Genomic DNA, 21628 nt, shown 5'->3' with positions numbered 1-21628 from the left:
GATTCCTCTTGGATGTTATGAGTGAATGAGGACCGACCCAATGTGGGATCGATAAAAGCTCTCCTATCTGGATTGTTGGAACTCTCACCGTATCTCATCTAAACATTGATCTACTTGCCATAGTTGGACCCTTAGGGAGTCATCCATCGAATATGTTGATCATGTCTTGAATTCGAGTAGAGCAGCAAGATGGTGCGATGGTGCACTGAACTCCATGGTTAAGGAGCTGGGCACTCCTTTAACTAGTAGTTCAATATGCCTTGGGTGATATTAAGATGATAGCTCACATTAGTTGGGAGGATTCCAATAGATGCTGGTGCTAGTAACAGTTGAGGTGTCGACCATAGTTGAGATAGTGGTGTCCCTTTTTGGGTTAGCGGAGGCATGAGTGGAGCGATAGCCTATATCATGTCTATGAGCATCTGCACATAGTAGTCAAGGTTCAGAAACACCTTAGCAAGGACGAGCAGGTGGCTCAAGTTCATCTCTAGGGTTGAGAAGCTTAGGTTATTGAACAAATGCTAGTATCGTATAGACGTTTTGTGCCAAAGTGGATGCATCCTGAGAGGATTGATGGTTGGACGTTCTTATAACATTAGGCCTTCCCAACACCAAAATGTAAGGGGAAATCATCATCCACATCTAAGTCAACTCAACATGGCCCAAACTCGAAGGCATAGGAGTATCCAAAGTAGCTTCGAGGTGGCTCCAAGGTGAAAGCATTGAGCTCTCGAGGCACCACCTATATTAAGATTGATGTCGGGAGTGGTTTCTATACCCAATCCCGCTGATGCTCAAGTTAGTTATCGAGGACTTAATGAGTACGAGTCTTTTTGGAAAGAGAGCCCCTTGACATAATGTTAGGGGTTAGCTTTTATATATGGTCCACGAAGGGGACAACTGGTAATCGCCCCAACATTCTCCTTTGACGTTTTATCCACGTGGATGATAAGAGTGAGGTAGGCCTGAACCACCTCCCTTGGACTGTTGTCTACAAAAGCAAATAGGCAAAGGGTGATTGAGACATTTTTTTTATACCAGCCTATATTTGGTGACTATATATCAAATGATGATTGATCGTTAATATGTTATATGTTAATATTATATTTATATTAATATGGTCTAAAGATAATTGACATGGGTCGAATCTGGTTAATGATAAGCCCTAAATTTTTAAGCCTTTCACTTCCCTTCTTCGTTAATATCTGTATCATCATCGCCCATAATGATAACATCACACAACATAGGACAATGTTGTCCCATTGATCGATAGATATTGGGTCCACAAGTGGGACCGAGGTGCCAATCATGGGAGGCCTTCTTTTGGTGTCACTTCGATTTACCAAGACATGCAAGTGGTAATGTCGCACCGACTGTGGGGCCCTTACCAAAAATATAGTCACTGAGAAGAACACGTAAGAAGAGAGAACTTTGGGGTGAGTTCATTAGTAAAATAAAAGTCAAAACTAATAAGACAAGTCACATGTGGAATTGGAGGAGGTAAGGAAACTAAATCGTTGGTGGTCGGTGGTCGCATGGGCTCAAACCTAACTCGAGTCTATCTTTGTTTCTTATGGTGGGCTCCACTTGCCACCACTGCTCTGCCTACCTCATTCTTGTAATTTCATTAAGTACTTGTTGTCCTCTAATTAATTATGTATCTTTATTGAGTTATGATTTCTTTTTAGTAGTGAAAAAAAGTTTGAAAAGATGATAATGAAACTATTGAAATAGATAATTAGTATAAGCAATTAGTTACTAGGAATATACAATCAGTTAATCATCACTCGCCACATCAATATCACGTAAGATCCATGGGAGAAAAAAAAAAGGCTCAAACAACCCAACGCTCTTCGTGGATAGGAGTTTAAGAAATAAAGACTTACTTAAAAAAACTCTAAATATTTTCTCATTTAAATAGCTATCATAATAGGAGAATATATCTCAAATTAAAAGATTTAGAAATTTCTAACGTAAATAACAAAAATGGGAGGATTTATGGATAAAATCAAAAGAATTTATGGATGATGTATAACAATTTTAATTTTTTGTCAAAAATAGTTTCATTATTACTTTAATCATGTGTAAGTACGTATGATGTTGCAAAAAAAATCAAAAATCTTATCATCAATAGTCAAGATTTTTATTAGTTATTTGAAATATTCAAAAAAATATCAGAACTATTTCGAACATTTAACTTCTGATAAATAAATAAATATAATTTAAGGTTTTAGTAATTAATTTAAGAATTCCAAAGATTTATAGAAACCCCTTAATTTCCATATTGCCGCCCACACAAACATCCTTTGCCATAAGCAGCTCACTTTTTGTCTTCTTGACCTTTTTACCCAATGCAAGCGGAACTCTACTTTTCCTCATTTACTTTATATTCTTGATCGGTCCGTCGACATCCCCCTCTCTTCTTCGCCGTGGCCGCCTTCGACTCCTCTCTCGCACCCGTCTCGCGAGGAAGCCTCCCTCGACGATCTTGTCTCCTCCCAATCGCAGCCAATCCCTCGTCGGTATCGTCTTCCTTTCTTCCCTTCCCCCCTCCCAATTCGACGTTCTTGGTTCTTTCCCATTTCGTTTCCTCCGTATTTGATGCGTGCATCAACCCGGTGAGGCCCGATCCAACTGTCATGTAGTTTGTGCATTCTTTTTTATTTACTGCTTGTTTGCTTAGAGATTTATTTTCGACTCCCTTTCTTTCCGATGATGCCGATGTTTGTTCAAGATTAGGGTCGGATTTCTTTCCAACACCTGCTTGGGATCTCGTTTGGGTGGCGTTTGATTGGTACTCTCTTGTTGTCTTATGCATTAATCGTCGGTTTGTCTCTACAAGTGGATTCGTCTTGCTTATACACAGATGTTATTTCTTGCTCGGTCGATTTAAATCGACATCTCAGGTACACGTAGGTGATTTCAGCTTTTGCTTAATGGTCCTTCGTGCCTGAATAACCAAACCTGGGAGAGGTCTTTTGTTAGTGATGTTTCGTCTTTTGATCTTAATCAAATCCGTTTCTGTTGAATCCACTAGCTTTGTGTTCCCATGGCGTTTGTCTAGTATATCTACTTCGTGTTGGTTTTTGGGATCCACATCAAATATAGATATAGCTTGTGTTCTTCACGGTGATTCTAGTTACTTCGGTGTTCCGTTGACGGTTATTAGACTTCATCTTGAAAGATGATGTTGGAAATTGTTCGGGTCAAAAATATAAATATTGATCCACTTGATACCTGCAATTCTATATGTAACAGGAGAGAAACAATGGACCACTTGAACGTAAAGTTCTTAGCAATTTTCTGATCTGTGAGCTACAAACTTAAGCGAGTCTTGATCTGTTGGGTCAAGGTGTCTTTTCTACTGGGTGTGATGGTCAAGAAGATGCCAGATGAACCAATCATGGATATTTGTATCCATTCTTATTGTGGTCCTTGGTGCATGTCTTTTGTTTTCCGGTTGTGTAACCCCTAAACTAGAAAACCATGCTTATATTTGCTTTTGAAATTTCATTTGCAGTTAACAGATATTCATTTTGTAGTAGTTCGTTCTTAGCTGCCAGCCTAAGAGCCTTGTACATGAGAGTACTCTGGCTGAACAAGTTATTGAAATTTCATAAAAAAATACAAGACAACTCCTTGGTGTTGAACACTATTTCATGTAATCAAGAATCAAGAAATTATTGTGATTTTGATAAAGTTATAGAAGCTTTATTCACTACTTCCTTTACTCTCACTTTACATATTTTGGTGACTTCCTAATTCCTATATATATATTTTTTAATTTGAAAAGCCATCTATCTTATGGTTACCAACGTCACTTTTTCTTGCTTAAACTGAATTGTACTGTTGTCTATGGTATTTGTGGGAGCAAGCTCTTCATAAATTCATTTATAGAACCTATTGTTGGCTATAGTTTCCAAATCAAGCAAAGTGGAAATGGAACCATAATACTTTTTACAGGGTAATCTCTAATGCAGATCAGTTACTATTTTCTCCTTTAACAGAAATGGATGATGATTGTTGTTCTGCCCAACTTATTGACGGAGACGGAGTGTTCAATGCTGCTGGGCTTGAACATTTTATGAAAACAGTGAAGCTGGCTGAGTGTGGCTTATCCTATGCCGTGGTGTCTATAATGGGTCCACAAAGCAGTGGTATGTGTATGAGTTACTTGAACTATTACTATTGCTTTTTTATTTGCTGCCCCATGATTACTTTTATACTGTTTTGTTGCTGCTTGGGGTAGTCTTTTTAGCTTTCATGATGCTGTTGGCCTCCTTTCATCTTTTTTGGTCTGGATAGAGCTGATTATATCATAGATAGTATTCTTGGTGGCCAATGTTTCTTGCAGACCAGATATATTGATAGCGACTAGGCTTGATTTTCGGAGATCTAGTAGGTGACATTTGTTTAAAGATATATGTTGTGCAATAGAACACTTGATGATTGAAATTGAAAGGCATGTTCAAGTTATTATATTTTGAAGAGAGCCTGATATCTGTTAAATATTGGCATGACCACATATATGTTTTCCAGATTAGTAAAAAAGAGAGGCCCTCAATCTGAACTTGGGATTTAGGACATGAGTGTAGTTGTTAACTCAGATCACATTCTTTTTTGATTCTGTAACCATTCAGTGAAGTCAAATATTATCATTAAAAGTTTCTTTACGTTAACAAGTAATATTTTATTTTATTTTCATGTCTTCACATAAAGCCTAAAAATTGAAGGCAAGCATAGCTGATATCACATGGTACATAATGATAACATGTACAATATCTATCATTATTTTGTTTTATATTACTTATTGTGGTGTTTTTGGACTGAGGAATGGATTTCTATCTGAAAGATTAGGATTTATTCTAAATTATGAAGCATGAGTGGATTTAGATTAGCTGGGAGCATTTGAAGATTTACTGTGGGGACCATCAATTCTGACTATCCCCATGTTCTTTGTCAATTTAATGTTTTCGATCACACACTGCCAGATCGTGGCATATCTAGTCCAATCTCGTTTAACTTCAGGACCTTGGTTGCACAAACCTTTTGAGATTGTGGAATTCAAATCTGGTTATGCCCAGACATGCTTTTGATTGGGTTCAGTTGATTTCATAGTGTGAGAGTAAAATTTTTTAGGTTTAACATTTTCTTATGGTACACACTACTAAAACTTTTGCAACCAATCTTCTTTTTGGGTAGACATTTATATGATGAGATACTTTACCGTAATTAGAAGCGTGTTTTTTTTTTCTATGTTCAGGTGTCCTACTATCACTTGTGTCACTTATTTCACATTTTTACTCCTTGTACCATAATGTTTCACGGTTGCACTAGTTAAATCAATTCATTTGCTTCTCTACATTGCTCGCTGCCAGAAGAATACTTCTTTCCAAACTCAAGAAATTTATGTATTGTTTTAAGTAAATAAGGTGCATGTGCCATCATATTATCATAGTATAGTCTTTCATTTACAACTTTTGGTTAGTTTCCACAATCCTATATATATATATATATATATATAACTTTTATGTATAGTACTTGCTGATAAAAATTCTTCATAAACCTCTATTTCTGCGATAGGGAAGAGTACACTTTTGAACCATTTATTTGGGACCAACTTCAGGGAGATGGATGCTTTCATGGGAAGGCAAGTTATTGGATTGTCACCCATAAACTTCATTGGTGTCGCTATTACTTCTACTTTTTCATTTGATTTTGGCTTAATAATGTCTTTTTATATTAGGTCGCAAACCACAAAGGGCATTTGGTTGGCTAATTGTGCTGGAATCGAACCATGCACAATTGTTATGGATTTGGAGGGTACTGATGGAAGAGAGCGCGGAGAGGTATCTATTCAGTATATGATATTGTATTCATGGTAGAGATCTTTTATACACAGAATTGCACATTTTATCTTGGGAGATTTTACATTATACCCAAGCGATCAAGCCTTTTCTTAAAGAAGAAACATTTTGGCAAGTTGAGGAAAACATCAATAGTTAGGGCATGTGAGATGATATTATGCACCTTCAGCACTTGCAAGGCTTAACAAAGAATGACATGATTGGCCTAAAATTTTGACATAGTCAACAACCACATTTCATGGATTGGCATAAACTTCAGCATTATGTGGCAACCTTCTGTTGGATTCTAAGATTCAATATCAATCTTGAAGAAATAAGTGAGCATGATATCACAAAGCGTTAAAAATCACGGATGCTAGATGAAGTTGGTTATGCATTGTATGCTTTTTTTTGCAAAGAAGCCTTAATGTTTGGATCAGACTGGTTCTTTGTCTTTTTGAATTTGAATTGTGAAGAATTAGGGCCAATTATCATTCTAACATATTTTATGTTTGCGTGGTCTGGACTCTGGAGGCTCTGGACAATGTAGACAACATGGATCAGATGGTTTCATTCCATGATCAGATAGTACCCTGTTTGTTCAAGGAACTATAAAGTTATTTTAAGAATTTTGTTTTCAATTAGATCTGATTGACGTGATTTAAATTTCATCTACACTTCAGCTTTGATATTACAATCTTATTGCTTGCCAACCACTTCTCAGTGGCCACAATTTTTTACTTTATGTTTTCCTATATGGAGAAGACTTCAGGACTGAAATTATCTCAATGGTCATGCCATACAAAGTGGCTATAGGCTGTAATGTTTACGGAAAAAAGTGGAAAATAATGAGAGAAATATAAAGAATTATAATGAGATAATAATAGGAAAAAAGCATTAGGCCTTTTCTTATTGCAAATACTATCATGTTTACTTGTCCCAGGAGTTCTTAGACGAGCTTCTTTTAAATCCTTCCAGTTCCTGCTGTTATTCCCCCTAATCATACCCCAATTAAGACATAGAGATTTACCAATGCAATGTGGCCAATGAAAACTAGGAAAAAATACTAGTTATCTACTGGTAACTCCAATCAGGAGCCAAAATAGGATTCTTAGGAAAAACAAAAGAGGAAACTGGTGTCTATATTGCTGCTTAATGAGTGTAGATTATTTAACTAATATTTAGGATTCTTGCATCACGTTCAGCTTACCAACCAAAACTTGGGTTGTCGGAATCTTCTAAAATCCTCTTATATTACTTAATTTACAATAAAAGAGAATTATTATTTTAGATTAGGTTGTCGCATCCTTTTTTTTTTGGGTGCTCTTTGCAACCTTGATTCTTGACTGCAAAACACCTGATAGTCCTCTTCTCCACCTTTCTTCTTCCTCCTCTCTTCTTGTTCCACTTCTTTCTTACTCTTCCTTCCTTTGCCCTTGTAGAATGGTACCATGATACATGCCAGCATACCATGTGAATGCTGGCATGTGCCGTACCCATATCAGTCTGGCCATCAACAAGTAGGAGTCCGGTATCCAAAATTATATTCCTTGGCTAGGTGGTCTTTATCTTGCTAATTTCCTTAAGTTTCTGTCCCATTAATTACAAATATATATGTTGGTCTTCAAGGTGTCTATTGTATGCTTGCTTATGTAGTTATGCGCCACAAACTGAAGGTTAAGCAAGGACTTCACAGACTAATGAGTGAAACTCACACCTAATTGGAGCCTATTTTTATGCTTTGGAAAAAAAAAGTTGGAGCTGTTTCCCTTTATGTTTTTCAACATCCTCATTCTTTAACGAACCATTTTCATATAAAAGAAAAAAAATTTATACATCCGTCATGATTCACTACATATTCTGGTCTTAATTTTTTCTTTTACTTTATTGGTTCCTTATCTTTGGAAACTTAATCTATGGTTTATCATCTTATTTTTTTCAGGATGACACCACATTTGAGAAGCAGAGTGCACTTTTTGCTTTAGCAGTTTCAGATATTGTCCTTATAAACATGTAAGTCTACTGTCCATCATGCAAAACATCCTCTCCTTTCTGTCTTAGATTTGCTTAGTTTGTCTCTATAAGATAGGTGGTGCCATGATATTGGTCGAGAACAAGCTGCAAACAAGCCTCTTTTAAAGACAGTATTCCAGGTAATCGTTGGCTGTACAATTCTTGCATAGCCATAAAGTCATATGCAACTTCAATATTTTCGTTCTTGTTTGTATAAGCTTTGAATTCTTTTGCCTTGACTGCTCTTGTTTCTCATAATAGGTCATGATGAGATTGTTTAGCCCACGTAAGACAACATTACTATTTGTCATACGTGATAAAACCAAGGTGAATTTTTTTTTGTTCACGCTTTTCAGTATCTTTGCATCCTCTTAACTAGTACATATTTGTAATTGACATCCTTTTTGTTTCAGACACCTCTGGAAAATCTTGAACCTATTCTCAGGGAAGATATTCAAAAGGTGCCCGATTCCAATTTCTTACTTTGTATGTTTGCAACAATTTTTCATCATCAGTATCTCACACCTATAAATTCCTTGCAGATATGGGATAGTGTTCCAAAACCACAAGCTCATAAAGAAACTCCTCTTAGTGAATTTTTTAATGTAAACATTGCTATTTTCTTAGCTCTGTATTCTTTGCTGATGAAACTACATTTGTTGTCTCACTCAGTCACTCTGATGCCATATATCTCCAGGTGCAAGTTGTGGCTCTTTCGAGTTATGAAGAGAAAGAAGAACAATTCAAAGAACAGGTTAGCTTTAACTTAATTACATGGTCTCTGATATAACTGGACTAAATCCTCTATATATAATTTATTTGAATCCATGTCACCGCAATGTATCCTATACAAGGTTCGTTAGCTTATTATTTAATAGAAGTTAGGGAGTTTGCACTACAAAATACTAATATAGATGCAACATTGAGTCTTTGATCTAGAACAATCAGAAGCATATTGACTGTGAATCTAAACACTAAATATGGTCAATCAAGACTAATTGAAGAAAGTTTAAGATTCTAAGAATCCTAATGCTAAGGCACCAAGGAGATAATCGGAGTAGGGCCACCTCCACGTACTGCCTTTTTCCTATTATTATCTCATTGTTGCTATTTTTATTAGACATCCAATTTTGATTAATGAAATTAAAATAATAATCTTCATGTATAAGATCTTGTTATCTTCTCCATGTTCTTGAAGATGTTACTGAAGTCAATGCTAGTCGATTGAACTTTTTGAAAGCGTAGCCGATGTGGTTTTGGGCCTGGTTATGACAAATATACTAATCACAGCCTAGCCCGTAGTTTATGTTTGTCTTATTGGATTAGGGTATTACACTATGAAACTATGTATATATCCGTCTTTTGCCACACCGGTGTTCAGTGTTGGTATCCATGCTTCATAGTTAATTGCAACTAAGGTACATATGGTTGCTATGTGTTGCCTGAAAATTCATGTATAAATTTTTTTTATAGTACTTATTTTTAGTTTTGAGTCATTATTGCTAATTACTCTGAGCATGTCTGTTCTGGCAGCTGAATCTCAGTCATCATGATTATGTTGTTGAACTGTGGAGTTAGACTGATTAAATAAAGCACAAACCTGACAAGCCTTTTGTATTTGTTTTTTTTCTTGCCCCTCTGTTTTTGGCATGCTGCAATCATTGAAGACATCTTTCTAAGAAATTGAATTATAATCCTATCAACGTATATGATGTAAAATGCCTTTCCAGATCAAGCATCTGTATTTGCCAATTTCTGACATATTCTTCTTCGGTTTATCATGTCATAATAATGAACAAAAGGTTGCAAGTTTGAGGCAAAGATTTTATCATTCCATTGCTCCTGGTGGTCTTGCTGGAGATCGGCGAGGGGTCATTCCTGCTTCAGGTTTTTCATTTAGTGCACAGCAGATCTGGAAGGTTATCAAAGATAACAAAGACCTTGACCTGCCTGCACACAAGGTACTGATCAGGTTACTTGAATAATTGTTGTATTAACACTCTTGTGAGATTTTCATGTTGGCATGATGTATTCCTGTAGGTCATGGTAGCCACTGTACGTTGTGAAGAAATTGCTAACGAAAAGTTTACTTATATGGCTGCTATGGAGGTGATGATCTTCCACTTGTATTTGCTTTGGTATATTCATTTTTTGAGGATACAAAAATTCTTTATGCATTTCAGGAGTGGCTGCAACTTGAAGAAGCTGTTCAACATGATCTAGTTCCAGGTTTTGGAAAGAAGCTTAGTGTAATTTTGGACAAGTGCTTTTCTGGGTGAGCATATATCTGGCTAATATTATATATATTGATGTTCTTCACATTTTCCAGATTTATTGATGTAGAATTTGGCCGGTACATTCTACTTGATTGTTAAGCCTCCTTGTTTGAATTTAATTGCATTATACCTGAACTTTCTATGGTGGCTTCTTGTTGTTGTTGTTGTTGTTGTATACCTCAACTTTCTAGGTAGCCTTAATGGATATGGTGTATACTCCTATAAGTGGTTATTATTTCAGACCCTTATCTTGAGTTTGCTTCCCACTACAATGTTGGTATCTATTAAGCGTGGATAAGATTCAACATATAACTATTCATAGAGGTGATCTTGTATGTTTCTGTAAGACTGAGCAAAATCATGAAGACTATGAAGGAGCCACTCTTGACGGTCAAGTTGTCAATGTGGTGGGTAAGCTCGCTGGAGAATTGGAAGAACCAGGTGGTTAATAGGGCAGGCATGCATGTGCAAAACCCCAGCTTTTGCCATTCAATTATCAATACTTCACCAGCACCAAACACTATTGATCTTGGGACTTTGGTGGTTGTCAAGCTTTATTGGCTGCAGTAAAGGGATTTTGTGGAGGGTTAGCTTTGATGCCATATATTTATTTGGTGGTATCAGGAAAGATGTCATATAAAAAGAGAGTGGTCTGGATGGGGGATAAAAATTGTTAAATATGATAGTTTGGTCTGATGAAAGTGGAACCCAAATTGAGTTCCTCGAGCTCAAATTCTTAAAACTCTTTCATGAGAACATTGTCTTAAGTGTTTATTTGTCTGAAAATCTACTTCTTGGTTTTTGTTACTTCTTGTCAGTCATCAAGGTGGACTTAAAGTTGATTTAGCTAAACTGGTTTTGCTCAGGGAAGTGAGAGTGACATATTCAATTTTCACTTTTGGTATATAAAACACTGAATTTGAATTGCTTTCAATGTATTTTTCACCATTTGAGGTTCTCACTTTCACAAACTATTTTAGTGTTTAGGTTTTTAAACAGTGATAATGTATTGCAAATAGGTTGGTTGTGTAAAAGAGAAGATGGAAACAAAAAAGTGGCCCACGACATAGCGCCATCACAAGGGTGTCTGGTGGGGGCTAGCTGCAAAATGGATTGGATCGACTCTGCCGAGGCTACATCTGATTACGAAGGTCTGAGGATGGATTGGCAATGGCTTACGGGGAGAGGAGTCAAGTACTAGTGGCTAAACTAAATGTGTGTGACATGTATAATTTGGTTTGTTTATACAATGCTAGACCAGAACTAGATAAATAAATAAAAAATTAAACCATAATTAAAAAGACCAATTTGGGCTTGTTTACTGGTTCAGTTGGTTCGGTTCATATTTTCTTGAATGCTAGCAGGTAGGATCTAGCCAGTTGGAACATGGTAGTGACTAAGTCGCATAGTTCTTCTGTCCTTGTGCTACATACTGGTTCATGCCTTAGAATAGTTGTGAAAGACACATAGTTCTGGCTCCTTTTATCTTCTTTTCTTACAGTTAGCATGATTTGTTAGTTGAATCTTTTTTTTTTGTTATGAAGTGGATTTTGTTTTGGGTCTTTGAATGTCTAATGACAAATGGAGGCTTTGTACGGTTGAACTGACCTGTAAGGCTCCTTTTGTTATGACCCGGGCCTAATAGGCTAACTGGCCCATTGACTTCGTTTTACCTAAATCACTAGGTATAATGCTTAAGCTAAGGCTGATAATAATATACTCATCAGATCTTTATAAGTCAATCTTAGTCTTGCTCACTTCCGATGTGGGACTAATCGGGATGTTACACCTTTCTCTCCCATTGTGATCAAGATGAGAAATTAAAAATAGTTGGTTTCCAGATATGTCATGGACAAGATTTTCTGATGGATAGCTGAAGGCAACGTATGATCGATTAAGAGGATTACCATCTGCTCTATGTTTTTTCTTTCCCACTTGCAAGCATGCCTTTGTGGACAGTGTCTCATCTTGGCCCATGTGAATGACATGCTGTGCCAGCTGGCTGGTACTGTAAGAAAATCTTTGATTTTAGATTTTAGGGTAATTGAAACCTCTAGTTCCTCATCTAGAATGCTGTAAATTTTAAATATAATTAGTTCTCTTACTGTTCCTTTATATTGGTCTTTTAGGATGAACTCTAGACATGTGTGCTCTATTCTTATTTTTGACTGACACTTGCATGAAAGGTTCAAACCAATTATGTAGAATAAAACTGAGATAAAGGAGTAAATGGTAAGTTAAGTTGTACAAGTCTGATTACCCCAAAGACCTGGTGAGGCTGCAATTTACATATCCATTATTTATACAAGTGAGAAGAGGGTGTATCTAGTGCATGAGGCTCCTGCCAATGCGGGGTCTGGGGAGGGTCAAAAATTAATATTCCTACATTTGGAACTTAAGTTGTATAGACTTTCTGGAAAAGTAGTCAAGGATTCATAAGATACCAAAGTGCCGAAAGAATGCTCTTATCATACATTGAAAAGGTCAACAATACTTATTGATAATTCTTGTGATCTCATGTGGTCGAGTTAATTGTTAGGAGTAATATTATTTCACTTAAGCAACTAATATACCTGCATGCCTATTATTTTTTTGCACTGTGTCACCACTACATGAAAATTCTAAATGCAAATGTTGCAACATTAGGTTTGCTTTAGTCTTTCTTAGGTTTCTTCTGAATACTTCAGCACCTGAAATTTTCAAGTAATAATTAGTAAAGATATTATCAATTTAGTCTTCTTATACTATAAATAGAAAGGATGAATCCACTGCATGAGGTTGCTGCCAATGCAGGGTTTAGGGAGTGTCAAATGTACACATCCTTACTCTTACTAGTAGTGGGATTACTTGGTCAGCAAGGTGCAAAGCAGCAACCTTTATATGCTATAAATATTGAATATTGTTTATGCACCCTTGATTTCTGATTGAAACATATACCGTGCATTCACTGGTTGGGTTTCTAATTGTACTTAAAGTTATTTTTGTTTTGCAGATATGATATGGAAGCTGTATATTTTGATGAATCTGTTAGAATTTCGAAGAGGCAACAACTTGAATCAAAACTTCTCCAGGTACTGTTGCTTCTGAATGCCGGCAGCATTTAACTCACATTCTTGTGCTATTGCCATAAACATCACTGTAATTGGTACAATATGGTAGGCCTGATTGCAATGCAAAAAATGTTCAGCTTTAGATGGAAATTAGGTTGACAATAGTGCTGTTTGCTGCTTTGCTAAGTGTAGGTGCTGAGATGAGTAATCAGAAATAGGTTATTTTCCAAATTCAACTGGTTCCTGCTGGTTTTAAGGTTTTTTTTTCCTTCTATTCTGTGTAATGTTCTTCATAGCATATAGTGTGTATACTCTTTTGCTGAACTGACATTGTTGAAGAGATGTACTGTGCTATCCAATAGTGGTCTTTATCATTCGAAATGATACTGGTAGTTGCTTGAATTTAGGTTAGGCCTGTTTGTGCCATAGTTTCTTTACAAGAGGTGTTTCATCCATATATGCTATTTAAATGCTTATTGAAATATGCTTAGGTTTTTGCATTTGAAATTATTGCCAACCTACAAGGAACCTTGCTTCTTTTATTTTTCAATTGGTACAAAAATGAGCATATTACATCCTTTAGTTAAGTGGGATATGACGATATTCCAAGAGACCTCTATTTGTGGCTCATCTCCTTTGAATTTTTAGGTGGCATTGAATTTAGTTTTATCATTAGGGAGATTCATGTTTTGTAATTGGTAGTTCTTTATTTTAGTAACAAGGTTGTCTATAATGCACTCGTTTATTTTTGTAGTCTGAGACTCTGAGGTATCATTTGTAGTGGCAACACAAAACAATTTTTGCATCTTGGATTTTTTACGGCTATTTTTATACTGTTTTTTTCTATAAATTGTTTGGCAATACCACTTTTTACATCAGAGAAACTGAAACCTTGGAGGTTTTATTTCCTTTTTACATCGGTGTAGTAAGAGAACATAGAGTAAAGAGAGCATCTTGTTTTATAGTATAATAATGATGGGAGAGGAAAAAAATAGAGGAAAGATACTATCCGAACTCGTTTTTGTTTCAATGCATCATATTAGGGGATTTGGTTTCACACCAGATGTGTCTCATTCACAAATGATGGAATCATGTTATTAACTTAGAAGAATATGGCCACTCATCAATCAGAGATGATTGGGAAAAGAAAAACAAATTTTCATCCATACAACTATTTTGTAGATTACAATCCTTTTTTATAGATCCTGACATACAAGAAGAGAAAGTAAATACAAATAAAGAAAGTCTTATTTCTGTGTTAAGGAATCAATTATCTCAACTATCATTTTTGGGAAATCTCCATCTTGATTTTTTTGCTTTAATATTAATATTCCTTGCTAGCAAGATACTTGATTGGGTTTATGATACTTTCTTGAGGAGTATTATTGATCTAGTATATCTTCCCAAACAACTTCCTTCTTTTTCTTAGAGAATTTTATTAGTTAATATAGAGATCCATAAGATGTTGTTCATTACATTTGCAAAATTCTCTAAAGCAATAGAATAAGTCCAATGCCAAACATTAAACCAAATAGCTCCTGAATTGTTGTGGATAACAAGTTTGATATGCTATAGAACTCAGATTGACAAGGACATCAGAGTCCAGACTACAAATTTGCTTTTGAGCTTGTTGATGGTCGACTATCTATTTTGAAATGGCTGGACATATTTTTCTCTAGATCCAAGGCTTTATTGTATGAGCCTAGTTGCACAAGGTGTGAAATGGACCTTGGAGTTGGTTCGAGTGTCAATGTATTTGTAATGTCTAAAAGCCTGAAAATTCTAGAAGAATCTTTTACACATTGTTGGTGTGCATGTGGATATTCGGGGTATAATTTACAGATTAAAAACAAAAATGATGTTCCATGGAGATGAAATAACGGAAATGCACATGACATTTATCTTTCTACACTGTTTAGGAATTTACTTAGTCTAATAAGAATTGTCAAATAAGTAATAACGTCTGGTGGTTAAGTATTTGTGATTGACCTAATTTGCCTTTTTAGTTGGTAAATCCTGCTTACGAGGCCATGTTGGGGCATATTCGAGCAAAAACTTTGGATGATTTTAAGGAAGCACTTGACAAGGCGCTTGAAAGAGGAGAAGGGTTTGCTATTGCTGCACATGATTGTACTCAAGTGTTCATGTCAAAATTTGACAAAGGCTGTGAAGGTATATAATTTTGCATTTCAATTCTATTATCATTGTTTTGTGTGGATTCTGCTTTGTGGTTGTAACGCAATTCTCTAGGATTACAGATGCAACTATTGAACAAGCAAGTTGGAATCCTTCAAAAGTTCGGGATAAGCTTCGGCGAGATATTGATGCACATGTAGCTTCAGTTCGTGCAGCGAAACTTTCTGAGCTTACCACCTTATATGAGGTCTCTTTTATCCTTTTTCTTATTGTGTGGAAAATCTTATAAGAGTGTCTACTTTTCTACAAACACAAAGAAATGCAAATATAAAAATAGTAAGCCATCCAGTAATTCTATTGGATTCTAGAATGTGAAAGTTGGAATATCATATACTTGCAGGGGCAACTCGCTAAAGCTCTTTCAGAACCTGTAGAGGCTCTTCTTGATGCAGCCAGTGATGATACCTGGCCAGCAATAAGAGAACTTCTTCGACGGGAGACAAAATCTGCTATTTCTGGATTTTCTTCTGCACTTTCATCATTTAATCTTGACGAGGCAGATGTTGATAAAATGCTCATAAAACTAGAGGAGTACGCTAGAAGTGTTGTTGAAACCAAGGCAAGAGAAGAGGCGGGAAGAGTATTGATCCGTATGAAGGACAGGTAATACTTCTTTTGTCATTGGTTTTTTGGATAAAGATCATTTTGTAAAGAAGCAGGTTGACAGTTTTTTCTCTATGCAGATTCTCAACATTGTTCAGCCATGATGCTGATTCCATGCCAAGAGTTTGGACAGGAAGTGAAGACATTAAAGCAATCACAAAAACTGCTCGCTCTGCAGTATGTCATGGGAAATATCTCCCTGATAATATAGAACTCTCACTTTTAATATCATGACCTATCCGATCCGTCTTTTTGGAAATTAATACCACCCTCCTTTGCAGTCTCTGAAGTTGCTGTCTGTAATGACTGCCATTCGACTGGATGATGAGACTGATAAAGTTGACAAAACACTCTCACTTGCTTTGATGGATGCTTCTGATGGTGGTGGTACAAACAGAAGCATCCAATCACTTGATCCGCTTGCTTCAAGTTCATGGGAAGAGGTGATGAATTTTTTGAAAATTTATTTCTGTTAATGATTGTGTCCCAGCTTTATCATTTTGAATATGCAAGCACCTTGTAATTTTGAATTGTCTCTGGGGCTTAGTTTAACAGAGAACTTCATCTCAGTTGTTTTGAATAAGGAATGAAATATTGGTTGGCTAGTACATACCCATTGATATTTACTGGTCTGATCAAAGGACTTATACTGGATTGATACTTCTCGGTGTTTTAATATTTTGTTATTTTTTGATGATACCTGACATTGACAGTACATATTCTAGTATACTGCTACCATACTGATCCAACTGGTTGCCAATACCTGACAGTACATATTCTAGTACACTGCTAACATACTGATCCAACTGGTTGCCAAAACTGTTTTTGGACAGATTTATATTTTTCGTTCTAGAAACCCCAGTCTGGACTTCAAGATAGAGTTTTTATCGGTTTGAAGGTTGGTTAATTTACTGGGATTCAACCATGGTTTAACTACTATGATGAACAGACTTGAAAATTTGCACAATTAAAGGTATGTGATCGACTGGTGGAAAACAGTTATTGCTGGATGTGGTGACATAAAAACTAGTAGAGGGAGGGGAGGGAGAGAGTGAGTTGAGACTTGAGAATGAAGAAAGAAGTGTTGATGCATGATGGAATTGTCACAATTTAATGTCTGTCTTCCAGTGTAACTTGTGGCTCAAATGTATACTGGTTAAGATATATACTTGAGGGTTTTTCGGGTTTTGAGAATCTTGGTTCACCTTTGACCTAGTCCAATAAGTTATCGGTAGTGGGTTGAACTAACAAACCAGGCTAAGTTTGCTTGGTTTAAGTCTCTCTTTCATGCCATTGCTAGCTATCATTGCGGTTTATGAAGCTTATTATTTCAGCCAGTATCATTATAGTTTGGATTTTAGTTTTCTTGGTGCACATCTGGTTACATTTTTGTTCCATATCTCTTCTTTTCAATTGTTTCCTTTCAGAAATAGATTTTGAAGTTCTCAAAATTTTTGTAAGATTTTTTTTTCCAAATTAAGGTTCCAATGAGGTTTTGAAAGTTTATGGCATCTGGCCAACAGTCAGAATAGATCATTGTCGCATGCCTTTATAATCTCATGCTTGAATGGATGTGTTAGAAGTAAATAAGTAAATAACATTCAGCATTAATTTAATTTTTTTTCATCCATTATCATTTTTGGTAACCTACCAAACCAGTATAGTATTGGTATATGAGTCTTTATATTAACTTGTACCATCTATTATCTTTGAATGAAATAAGAAAAAGAGAATCAATTGGTATTGTACTGGTGTCGAGTTATGTGTTTCAATATCGGTACCGGTTGATACCAGCGGGGTACTGGTCCATACCGATCATAACGGTCGAGATTTGAAACCTCAATTATAGATATATGATAACCAATTGATTAGTTTGTGACTTTCGTATTGCATGCTGATCTAGGCTGAGGTTATATTGGTCTTAGGGTTATGTTGGTTCCCATCTTTAGGAACTTTCACAGTAAGACTGCCAGGATAAGTTTTGATAGGATCAGCTTTTTTTGGGTTGGGAAGGGCAAGCAGGGGTTGTGACTTCAGAACAGCGGCTGTTAGTGTTTCTGTGGCATGTCACTGGTTGGTGGTAGAAGCTTGGAGCTCATCATTTTGGATGGGCTGGCAACTTCCACAACCCTCCTTTTCTCCCTGCCCAAGATAGTGTTTGTAGTCAAGATGCCCAATGTGGTTGAGATCACCTTCACCTTTCTTTGCTGAAATATACAAAAATGTCTAAAAATTAATAAAAAAATGAAAAAGGAGAAAATATTAATGACCCCTTAAAACCCTTGTGGGAAATCACCTTGGTTCATTGATGTGCAGAAGACTTTGTTATGGTGAATGTTGGATATATCTTGTTAGTTGTCACTATTTTAAATCACTAGCTGCATGCATTTGAACTTACCAAAATCAGCTGAATTTTACAAGTTCTTTTTTTCTTTATAAGAAACTGTTCGTTCAATTCCATTAAGAAGTTTTACAAGTGTATGTTCATGGTTGCATTGCTATTGCAACTCTAGGATCTTCAAACTTAAACATATCTTGCCCCAACTCGCAGGCACTTCCAACAGTTCTGCTATCCAAGATATCCTGTTCTGCTAGCTCTTATAAGTGTTGTCTACAAGTCTAAATTGCATAAGCATACACTGAGAATACAACTTATGTACTCTTTATCAATATGCTGAATGTTACTGTTCTAGTTTCAATTTCCTAAGATGTTGCTGTTTTAGTTTCATTTCTCTTAAGGCAATAATAAGAGTACCAGGTTCTACATGTTTTTCACATGACCACTTCATATGACGGTCTTGGTTGGTTAAATTGGTCTACCATATTATTTTACCAGGTTCCACCAACAAAAACTTTGATTACTCCAGTCCAGTGCAAATCATTGTGGAGGCAGTTCAAGGCTGAGACAGATTATACTGTCACTCAGGCTATTTCAGCTCAGGCATGTTCTCAATCTCGTGTTTTACTTTTTTTTTTAAACTGGCTTTCTAATATTATATTCGAAAAGCAGATAGTTTTTTTTCTAGTGTAAGAAGTACCGCATATTGCTTAATTTCATTCATTTGCTATGTAAGGTAGAAGAATTTTCTGGCTCGTGGATAGTCCATATAACTTAAGATCTTTTAAAGTGTAGGGCTTCTAAGTTTCATGCACACTGCTGTTGTGCTATAATTCATAGCGCTCTTAACTTGGATCATAAGCTGCAATTGCATAGAAATAGGAAACCTAATTGCATGTTTGTTGGACTTTGTGGTACAAGTAATGATAGAACACAAAATAATACAATCTATTTCATTAGCATCTCTAGATCTATCTACATTGTTCAACATTATATGATTATTGATGATAAAGAGAGCTTGGTATTCCCTGGCAAAAGATTTGGAAATACCGAAGCAAGGTTTTGTTGGACTTTGTTAACAATTTCTAACTGTGCCACTAGCCTTGGTTATATATATATATACACACACACACATGCTTGACTGCCAATTTGGGGTTAAGTGCTTAGTTTTGATTATGGGCCAAGTGTCAAATGATGATTAATTTCATACAGCAGAACGTTGGAGATGAGTTACAAATGATTAATTTCAAATTAATTCTGTCTCTAGAAAAACAGTTTTTCATATTTCTTTGTGTCTGAATTTGTGGATCGTAAGAGCTAAATAGGATATTTTTAATAATAATAATTAAAAATTCACTTCTGAAGTAAGTGATTTAAGATCAGTGTTTTGGTGTAATAGCAACTGGTACAAGCTAAATTGGAAAATATGCTATCATACCCATGTATGTAGAATAAGATCACTGTACAAACCAACTAAGTTGATGGTCTTCAGAGGTTCAAGAAACAATTGAACAGGAGGCTAAGTTTTTTATTTGGTTTGTGACTATCATATTAATTAAATACTTTCTAGAATAGGGAACAAATCACTGCTCAGAGGTAAGAGCAATTTCACACACACACACATGCAGCTTTCCAGCGGTTTTGCAGAATATGGTATGTTTGTCATTTATATTTAATTTTTAGGTGCCTAAAAAGGTTCTTAAAAACTGTAGAAATCTATGTTCCATATCAGGGCCAAAAGATTGAGAATATGTTGTCAAGATGTTCTAAGGTTCAAGGTCTCCATATTCGAGCAAACTCGAGCATTTCTGGTCCTATCATGGCCTTAATTGATCGCTGTTTAAAATCTGGACCATACTTGGCCCACTGACTTAGCTTGTGGTGTAGACCTGAAAAGCTTCTGTCTTTGGTCTATGACATGTTTGGGAAAGCCAAACAAGAGAAAAAAAAAGGTTAAGAAGTAAAAGAGCAATGTGACTACAAAAGAAGGGAAAAAAGCACAATTTGATCCAGAGATACCTGACAGTTTTTTGACTCTCAATTTTACACTTGAACCACTGATGAATGTGTTAGTCTTTAACCATATGGCTATCATGACATGGAGCATACTAATTTCCAGCAATTTGCTTCGGACATAGTTATCGTTTGAAGGCTAGTCTTGATGGCAATTATGGCTAACAATGATGAAATTGCTTATGCTGCTAAACATTTTTACCTCTAATACTCGTCACTTCATTTGTTGGTTTCAGGAAGCCCATAAGCGTAACAATAGCATGTTACCTCCTCCATGGGCAATTCTTGCTATTCTTGTTTTGGGATTCAACGAATTTATGACACTTCTTAGGTAATTTATTTGATTTAAAGAACTTTTTTTTTTCTTGTTGGATCTCCTGTCTTACTTATATATAAAAATTACTCCATTTGGTTTTTGCAGAAATCCTCTCTACTTGGCTGTTATTTTTGTTGTTTCTTTAGTGGGCAAAGCCCTCTGGGTCCAGCTAGACATATCAGGCGAATTCAGAAATGGAGCTGTGAGTTTTGATTTTTTGAGTTTAGGAGTGTTTCCTCTGTCAAGTTTGAACTCTGACTTCACCTAATTTGCTTGTTTGTCAGCTTCCTGGGCTCCTTTCCTTGTCTACAAAGTTTCTTCCGACTGTGATAAACATCCTTCGGAGATTGGCTGATGAGGGCAAACAACCTGCAGCTCCGGCACTCGACAGGAACCACTCAAAAAGCTTCAGGCGTGGTGTAATCAGCAACTCATCGTCAGCTGCAACCTCTAATTTGGCATCACCTGAGAGCGAAATAGAAGAGTATTCGAGCCCACCAAGGCAACAATGAACATGCAATGGACAACTACGATATGTTTTTTTCACGTTGGCTTTGCTGTTTTAGGTTTTTTGGTTTTATTTTGAACTGAGCTTTATTGAGATGCTCGCTTGACTATGTAGTGTAAGCTCATGAATGTATCCATTATCATCAGTGTAGTGTATGATAACCAGCTTGTGTAAGAGAGATCCATTTTTCTTTTTTCTCTTGGTATTTCTTACCCTTTTTTTTTTCTCGATTCAGAAAAATCTTGTAATTACTGTTTATAAGTTGGTTTATATTTTTTCTCTTGGTATTTTAATTATCATCAGTTGGTTTAGTCAGTTCGATCCTACTTGTATCGAAGGAATTTTATAAGGTTCAGATTAATTACTGTTTTTATGTTTAAAAAATAATTTTATAAAATTACTGTTTTTATGCTTAAAAAATAATTTTATAAAATTAAAAAAAATTAAGAGAGAATTATAATAATAAGTG

The 21628-nt window shown here is 35.9% G+C and overlaps 1 protein-coding gene across 4 annotated transcripts; it reads left to right on the top strand.

Moving 5' to 3' along the window:
* The first annotated feature begins 2353 nt into the window (after positions 1-2353).
* Positions 2354-21452, top strand: LOC135586675 (protein ROOT HAIR DEFECTIVE 3-like). 4 transcript variants are annotated; one of them, XM_065141239.1, is made up of 23 exons: positions 2354-2618; positions 4008-4157; positions 5584-5650; positions 5747-5849; positions 7789-7859; positions 7936-7999; positions 8121-8186; positions 8273-8320; positions 8402-8464; positions 8557-8613; positions 9662-9820; positions 9900-9968; positions 10043-10134; positions 13128-13206; positions 15192-15357; positions 15444-15568; positions 15722-15984; positions 16065-16161; positions 16266-16427; positions 18821-18925; positions 20572-20666; positions 20757-20853; positions 20936-21452. In XM_065141239.1, exons 2-23 carry the CDS (start codon positions 4010-4012, stop codon positions 21161-21163), a joined length of 2424 nt encoding a protein of 807 aa, XP_064997311.1. In that variant the 5' UTR covers positions 2354-2618; positions 4008-4009; the 3' UTR covers positions 21164-21452. The 4 variants fall into 4 exon arrangements, with proteins under 4 accessions (XP_064997311.1, XP_064997309.1, XP_064997312.1 ...); XM_065141237.1 differs by having other exon boundaries at positions 2390-2522; XM_065141240.1 differs by having other exon boundaries at positions 2390-2522; positions 18821-18929; positions 20576-20666; positions 20936-21354.
* Positions 21453-21628: the final 176 nt, after the last annotated feature.

Source organism: Musa acuminata, chromosome BXJ3-3, assembly GCF_036884655.1.
Source record: "Musa acuminata AAA Group cultivar baxijiao chromosome BXJ3-3, Cavendish_Baxijiao_AAA, whole genome shotgun sequence".
In the NCBI taxonomy this organism is placed as follows: Eukaryota; Viridiplantae; Streptophyta; class Magnoliopsida; order Zingiberales; family Musaceae; genus Musa; species Musa acuminata.
The sequence above is the reverse complement of the archived record's forward strand: the minus strand, read 5'-3'. Positions and strand labels throughout refer to the sequence as shown.

Coding starts and splice junctions, on each gene's coding strand:
- LOC135586675 (XM_065141239.1), top strand. CDS start 4,010: ATGGATGATGATTGTTGTTCTGCCCAACTTATTGACGGAGACGGAGTG. Junction 4,158..5,583: donor AATGGGTCCACAAAGCAGTG/GTATGTGTATGA, acceptor TTTCTGCGATAG/GGAAGAGTACACTTTTGAAC. Junction 16,162..16,265: donor CAAAAACTGCTCGCTCTGCA/GTATGTCATGGG, acceptor CCTCCTTTGCAG/TCTCTGAAGTTGCTGTCTGT.